General features: G+C 31.6%; 1 protein-coding gene across 1 annotated transcript; it reads right to left on the bottom strand.

Moving 5' to 3' along the window:
* Positions 1-243: 243 nt before the first annotated feature.
* Positions 244-4,943, bottom strand: LOC108474233 (putative disease resistance protein RGA1). Its single transcript, XM_017776168.2, has 4 exons — positions 1,307-4,943; positions 1,000-1,068; positions 672-738; positions 244-527 (listed from the first exon to the last, which is right to left on the bottom strand). Exon 1 carries the CDS (start codon positions 4,524-4,526, stop codon positions 1,311-1,313), a length of 3,216 nt encoding a protein of 1,071 aa, XP_017631657.1. The 5' UTR covers positions 4,527-4,943; the 3' UTR covers positions 244-527; positions 672-738; positions 1,000-1,068; positions 1,307-1,310.
* Between the last annotated feature and the right edge of the window lie 3,117 nt (positions 4,944-8,060).

The following is an 8,060-nucleotide window of genomic DNA, read 5'->3' on the forward strand; positions in this document are numbered from 1 at the left end:
GCTATTAAATTACGATAGAAGGGATATTCTGACTAAAGAAAGACTTGGTACTTAAGAGATCATTGTGATCCACCTCTCTTTCCTAGGAATTAAACTCTGTGTGATTTTTTAGTACAATAATTTACACGCTTCCAACCCTATTGGAGAAACAATAGTATGCTGTTATCGGTTTGAGTTTGGTTTTATACTTGGATAAGGGTCATTTTCGTTGGGGGGTATGATTGCATTTTGTAGTCTGTAGCATTTCTTGCAAATGCTGAAAATTGTAATATCTTAATTGAAAAAAAAAAACACACTCGACACTCAAATGGTGTATAACAGCGACACTCAATAATAGTTCCTACTATGAACATGTGTGCTTCTTTTAAATTCACATATCATCCATGAAATAAATAATCTATATATAAGCTCCAGAATCGGTCAAACTCTTCAAAAGCTTGTGTAAAGTGAAATAATAAATTTCCAAATGCAATATCTCTGACAACTTTCATGCTTGAACAAGAACTATTCCAAAAGCAGCAATGAACCTGGAAATTATAAATGCCAACATAGAATATATTAAAATTGATCTCACTAGACTGAGCAGTGTCCAAATGCAGAAACACTTAAAATACACTATATTTTTTATCAGATCAACTGAAAATTCGAATGAAATTTATGAAATATATTACCATTTTTGTTTTGATGGAATATTTTGGCAGATTAACAAATCGTAGCAGAAAGTATGGTCTCGGCTTCCTGTAGTGTAAATAACCAAAATTAAGAGAAAACATAAATGTCTATTTTAAAGAACATATAGTACAACCATTATTTTGAAGGGTAGCATGCAAGCTTCTTAGGCCTCTCCACATCAAAGATATTTTAGAATTAAATTATTAGAAGCCCTTCTATGAAATGAGAGATATGACAAGAAGCACTAACCATGCGATCCTATTACATCATTGCATCGTGAAATTAGTATATGATTTTAAAGTATAAAGCAATTAGATAAATTACCACCTCTTTTTTATGTATATAAATTATTGAAGTTGACAAATGCCGTTCCCCAAACTACTCTCCAATGGCATACTGCACAAATTAGCAAAATATTATGAAAGATGGTAAGTAAAAAGTAGGATTAAAACAAAGGAATTTCAATTTATATAAGATGTCAAATGAATAACATTTTAACAAGGAAATCAACAGTAATGATACTAGAATGAAAAATGGCATGAGAGCCCAGAGTTGGAGACTAAATATACCACTAAAATTTTTCTTGAAAAAAAATAAGGCCATAAAAATAAATAAATGAAAAGGATGGACCAACCTGACTACAACTGAATGTTTGGGATGTGAGCAATCTTATGCCAATCTGCACCAATGTCCTCCCTGCATCTTTCCTTCAACTGGGGAGTTTCTTTCATATTTAAATATTTCAAATTGGTTAGGCAACGCATCTCGTCCGGAAGCGATGCTAAATTGGGCAAATAAAAGAGAGAAAGCTCTTGCAGATTTGTTAGATGTTGAAGCCCAAGGGGGAGAGACTCCAGCAGTGGAATACTACGAATACGCAAAAATGAGAGATTCTTAAGGGCTTCCCATTGCATGCCCTCTAAATCAACCTCCTTGCAATCTTCTATTGTTAAACTTTTGAGGCCGGTGAGATGTTGCAGGCACTCATCTAGCATGTGAGTGTCCAATCCCTCAATGTTGTCTACACGGAAAGATTTCAATTTGGAGAGAGAAATAGAAGAGGTTGAACTTGATGGGGTCTTAGCATTCATGTTCATCTTCGTAGTCTGCTTTAACGGCCTTGAACTGGTATTCACCAACTCTAGCTCATCATCGAGTGAAGGATACAACGGCATTGAAGTCAAAGGGCAATTGCGAACTTTTAAAGAGGAAAGACACGGAAATGACATGGTTGATGTTCCCATAACTGTTGTGTCGTCCTCATTGGTATCATAACCAATTGCTTCTGTTGTCCTCCACCAACTCTTCATATTCGAACAGTTCCAGAGCCAAAGATGCTTAAGCGATGGGAAGAATGATTCTGGTTTTCCTTGACTTCCTTTTGGGCTATTATCATCCATGTACTCCAACTCAGTACAATACGAAATCTTCAGCTGTTTAAGATAAGGCAATTGCGCAAAGGGCGGGAGCTGTTTGAAATTACCCGATATTGCAATATGGACGAGATTTGTAAGCAAAGAAAACCAATTTGGAAACTTGGCATCACCCCTCCATCCTCGAACACCGAGCTCCTTGAGATTAGGATGCGGCTGGAGGTCTTCAAGTGACCTCTCTTCATCATGGTTATCATCTCCCCAGAACAAAAAAGAGCCCCATTGTAAAACCAACGATCTCAAATGTTGTTTCTCTTTCAAATTAGCAGCCTTAAACTTCTCTTTTGCATTTTTTACGAAGCCCAAATTTGTTATTTCTAGCTCTCCCCTTAAGTTGTTAAGCCCACTCAATTCACTTAGATCTGCACCGCCATGGGACCTATCTTTATCCACTACAAACATGCTTAACGTTTCAAGGGACATCAGCTTTCCTATTCCGCGTGGCGTATGAGTTAACCGACAACAACCATGACACGCAAGATGGGTAAGATTCACCAATCTTTCAATCTTATTCGGCAATTCTTCAAGCCCATCGCACCAGTCAAGTTTCAAAGCTTGCAAATTTTGTATCTTGCAAATACTCTCTGGGAGACTCCTTAGACCGCGATTTTTAGAAAAATCAAGGTACCTCAAATGTTTCAACTTATAAATGGAGCGTGGGATCGTTGTAAAATATAAAAAATTCATTTCCAATACACGCAAGCATCTACAGTTTACAATTATTGAATCCCAAGTTTCATCGCTCAAATAGTATCTCGCTTTTGGAAAATGTAACAAGGTTCGCAACTTCTTTCCCTTCAACAAAGGAATTAATGAAACATTAATTGATATGTGGCGACATTTTTCTCCAACCTGACTTATACTTAAATTAGAATCTACAATAGTACTCTCTGTCCCAGCTACTAATTCAGCTAGATCATGCATTACATCATGCATTTTACATGTCATTTCTTCTATCAAGTCTCCTTCTACTTCTTGAAAAAAACTTCTTTCAACTAAATCCTTAAAATATCTAAACCCAATCTCTTCAAGAGATTGCTTTGGATTTGATTGCTTTACGAAACCTTGTGCAATCCAAAATTGAACAAGCGTTCGTACATCAATTTCATAATCTTTCGGATACAATCGGCAAAAAGCAAAGCAATGCTTCAAATGGGATGGGAGATGATCATAACTCAACTTAAGTGTAGGTAGAATTTCTCCGTCAATTTGTGATATTTTAGCAAGTTCATTATCTTTGAAATAAAGCCACTCATTTTCAGTTTCTTTCAAGGATAACGTACTAGCTATCGTCCTTATGACTAAGGCAACCCCACCACACCTTTTTGAAATTTGTTTCCCAACTTCCACAAAGGTTGAATTTGTTGAGTCTACGTATCTTTGCTCAAATGCTATCTTTTTGAACAAAGACCAAGTAGCATCATCAGACAAGCCTTTCAGTTTCAAAATATGGGATTGACACTTATTAGTAATCTTAGCTACCTTTTGAGATCGAGTAGTTACTATTATTCTACTCCCTTTAGCCCCACCCATCAATAACTTCTTTAGCCTAGACCACTGTATTGGATCCTCATTCCAAATGTCATCTAAAACAAGCAAATATTTCTTCCCATCAATTTTATCTCGAAGTTGTTTTTGCAATTGATCCATTTCAATATTTTCATCAAGTGCTTGATTAGTCACAGATTTGATAATGTTTGCTACAATAACTTTCACATCAAAAACATTTGAAACACACACAAACATTGTCAACTCAAAATTACTTTTGACCATTTCATCGTTATAGACAAGTAGGGCCAAAGCAGTCTTACCTAACCCTCCAAACCCCATAATTGGAACGATATAAACATTCTCTTCACTTTGAAACTCTAACACGAGTTTTAGAAGAGCCACTTTATCATCATCCCTCCCTATTATTTCATCTTCACGCTCAAAAGAGTGCGTTTGCTGCCTCTTTTTAGTCATGAAAGAGGTTTCCATGGGACGGTCACGCTCTACAAAGTCGAACATCTTGGCCTCACTTCCAATTGAAGCTAATCTGGCTTTAATAGCCTTAATTTTCCGACCGATTTTGAGACCGTAAGCAAACTGGTTTGAGCTTGAAAAGAAAAGGCGTACCTCTTTCGTCAGCTTGTTCTCACCCATTAGATCTTTCCACAAAGTTTCGGTAGAGAAATCATCAATCAAGTCGTCCGCATCATAAAGTACATCTTTCAGCTCTTCAAGCCAAACTTTGACAAGATTGTTGGTCGCCGATTTCTCTTCTGCGTCAAGAAGCACAGCTTTGATTGTGGATACGGTGCGTTTGAGGTCGTCGAGGTCATCTTTGAGATTCCACCACAGTCCAATTTGAGAGAGAGCAAGAGAGCTCAACTTAATAATGAGCTCTGTGGCAATGTCGAAAGCAATTGCTTCGGCCATTGTTGTTTCAAACTGAAATCAAGGCTAAAAGTGTTTGATTACTGCAAGAGGAGGACTAAGATGAAAATGGTTTGAAAAAGATGAAACACAGATGTGGATCCATACATGCAGAGACTAAGTATTTTTAGATAGTACCAGCCAGCCACCAAGTAGTATAATTAAATGAAAATAATGTTGATTGGTGGGAAATGGTCCCACCATGTTTAATATTTGACGCAAATTTCTCAATGGTGCCAAAGCTGGAATGATGATAAATCCAAGGTGTTTAGATATTATGAAAAATTAATGAAAAATCTACGGAAGAAAAGAGAAGAAGGAGCCAAACCCATGGAATCCCAGGTGTTTAGATATTATGACTTTATCTCTTTTGCAAACAATTATATCTGTTTAGATATTATGAATCCAAGGACCCAAACTCTAATTTTCTCTCATAAAAGGGTCTCTCGAATTTTCTCTTTCATCTTATTTTTTTCTTCATTATTAAATACTGACTTAAACATAAAAGATATATCTCAAAATACAAGCTCTATTGTAAATTAAAAGATATACCTCCTATCTCACTTTGCAAGAACCTAATATTGTAAATTAAAAGCAACCCCGCTCATATTGTAAAATGGATTAGGCAAACAAAAGAAAACAACAAATTCAAATAGGTTAGTAGGTTAACAAACTATTTGGGTATAAATTTTGTAATTGTTTTTATATTAGGGTTTAAATTTTTTTTGTTCAAATTAGTCTTTGAACTTCGCATTTGTTCCCACATTAAGGTCTAGATTAGGCTATTGTTCCAGTGGCTTAGACTTTTCTTTTGTCTAAATTAGTTCCTAAACTTGGTAATTATTTCAATATCGGAATCTGAATCTTTTTTAAAAGAAATATTAGAGACTAACTTGAACAAAAAAAGCCCTAGTGTGAGAACAATTGTTAAATTGAGAGACTAACTTGTAACAAAAAAAGTTTAGGCTCTAATGTAGGAATAATTGTCAAATTCAAGCTCAGATAGTGAATTAACCCTAAAAAATTACTTTAAATAAGGTTAGCATTTAATGTATTATCAATGAAATTTTTTAATTTCACAAAAAGGTTTTAAATTCTATCACATGTTTCATTAAAAAATATTATTCTACTTCATCTTAAAGAGTTATGTGCCAAAACCTTGTGTGTTGTTTAAGTTGTTTATTGTCTCAAGTGTGACTTCGGTTCGAGTTGTTCCAGTTGTGTTGTTGTTAGAAAAAAAGAGGCATGTGCCATCCATTTAACTATGTTTCTCTAGTTTTTAAACTTTACCGTTTCAATGTATTATGAAATAATTTTCCTTTAAAATAGAATAAAAATAACATAAAAACATATAAAATGATTGCTTGAACTATACATTCAAAAATTATAACCCAATTTTAAATTGGATTTTAAATTTAAAAACATTCTAATTGAATTCTCAAGATATCATAATCATATCAATTTGATTTTATAGGGATAAATCTTAAAGTTATACATAAACTTTGATTCAATGTGCAATTTGATGCATGAACTTTAATTTGGTGCAATTATACACATATAAAACTTTATTTTGATTCAATCATACACGTTCAAAGAAATTAATATATCAATTTATTTTTGTAGTGGATAAGTATAATTATTTTTATGCAATATATAAACATAAAATGATGTTTTATCAATAATTGTGTTAATAATTTGTGAGAATTGAATAAAATTAAAATTTCTTATATAAAATTGCACATTACGGCAAAGTTCATGTATAGTTTTGAGATTTAGCCTATTTTTTTATTAACTTAGCAATTAGCTTGAGCATTAAATGTTCGTTCAAATATGATAGGGAACATACTTAAAACACATGTGTACGTATTTGTCGAAAAAGAAAAGAAATAGTCATCTTAAATTTTATAATCTTGTTATGTTTTTAGCATGTTAGAATTAAGTTATCAATGTGATGAGTATGCAAGTATGTGCAATTTAATCCATGTCAGATTTGAATTGAAATTTAAAGCCTAAATTGACAGCTAAAAAATGAAATGATTTTTTAATACTAATACTTTAAGGACTTCATTAAAACAATTTAAAATTTGAATAATAATTGAGAATATTTAATACAAATAACTTTATATAAGAATATAAATAATATTATATTTAAAAAATTATAACACATTTATTTTTCATATCATATTCATGTTTGCGCGATTGATTAATACATACAAAGCATGATTTATTTCCATTTGTTGATTATGGTGAGGTTGCATCTAACTGTTGAAGAGGTTAAGCTTAAATATTTTTTCTTACTATGAAGTTCATAGTGTATTAATCTTTCCACATGCGAGTTTTGCATTGCGTAAAGATTTTGATTATTTTTAGTTTTTTTTTTCTTTTTGAGATTGGGCCTCTTTGGGATAGTTTTCAATGTGGCTTGATGATTCAATGAATAAAGAAATAAAAAAAGTTGTGCAGAATTTTCAATTTTGAATGGCGCTGCAATTATATTATTAAGAGTAGTAGCATTTTATTTATTATTAACATATATTTGTTTATTATAAGTGGGGTTCATCATTTTTATTTATATATTGCTAACAATCTCATTTTATAATGGTAGCATTTCACGTTTATTTTAAATATATATGTTTAGTCGATTGAGTTTTAACTCGATTGGTATAAGTATTATTGTCAATACAGGAGGATATGGATTCGAGTGCGTTAAAACGCATTATCCTACTATTTATAAGTTGGAGAGAAGCTATGGTAGTTCTAGTCATTGTGTAAAAAAAAAAAAACAGATATGATTAGAACATATAGTGAGATTATTCAATATATATACATATATTTATTAGGAAAGGGTTAAATATAAAATTTATACATAAACTTTGATTTAATGTACAATTTGATACATGAATTTTGATTTGGTGCAATTATCTACATGAAACGTGAATTGTTGTTCATATATATATATACATGAAACTTAGATTTTGATTCAATTATACACACTAAAGAAATGAATACATATATTTATTTTCACATTGGATTAATATAATTTTTATATGTACAAAATATCAAAGTAAAATGGTGCTAATTCAATAATATTGTTAGTGATTTGAAAAAAATGAATTAATGAAATTAAAATTACACAAAATCGAAGTTCATTTATAATATTGCATTAACATATAATTGATTAAAATTGCAAATTAAAATTAATGAACATAAAAATTGGGATTTTATTTTTGTTTTTTTTTAAAATTGAACTTATAATTATATCAATAATTACCTTTAAAAATTATCATTAGAAGTATTAAATTAAATAAACAACTTAAAATTAACTTGTCTCAACACAATTATATATATTTATATATATTTATATTTTTAAATTCTTTTAACTTTTGAATTTTTGTCCCATTTTATAAAATTTTAAATTAATTCCCAAAATATGTAATGCTTGTGATTATTTTTGAAATATGTGGATTTTTAGGTTGGATGTTGAGATTATTGTAAAATTTAAAACACAATAATTTTCGAGCTCTTTTAAGATTAGAG

Source organism: Gossypium arboreum, chromosome 11 (genome assembly GCF_025698485.1).
Source record: "Gossypium arboreum isolate Shixiya-1 chromosome 11, ASM2569848v2, whole genome shotgun sequence".
NCBI classification, from domain to species: Eukaryota; Viridiplantae; Streptophyta; class Magnoliopsida; order Malvales; family Malvaceae; genus Gossypium; species Gossypium arboreum.

What these genes read in the sequence shown, in the direction of transcription:
- LOC108474233 (XM_017776168.2), bottom strand. Translation starts at nt 4,526, where the DNA reads ATGGCCGAAGCAATTGCTTTCGACATTGCCACAGAGCTCATTATTAAG.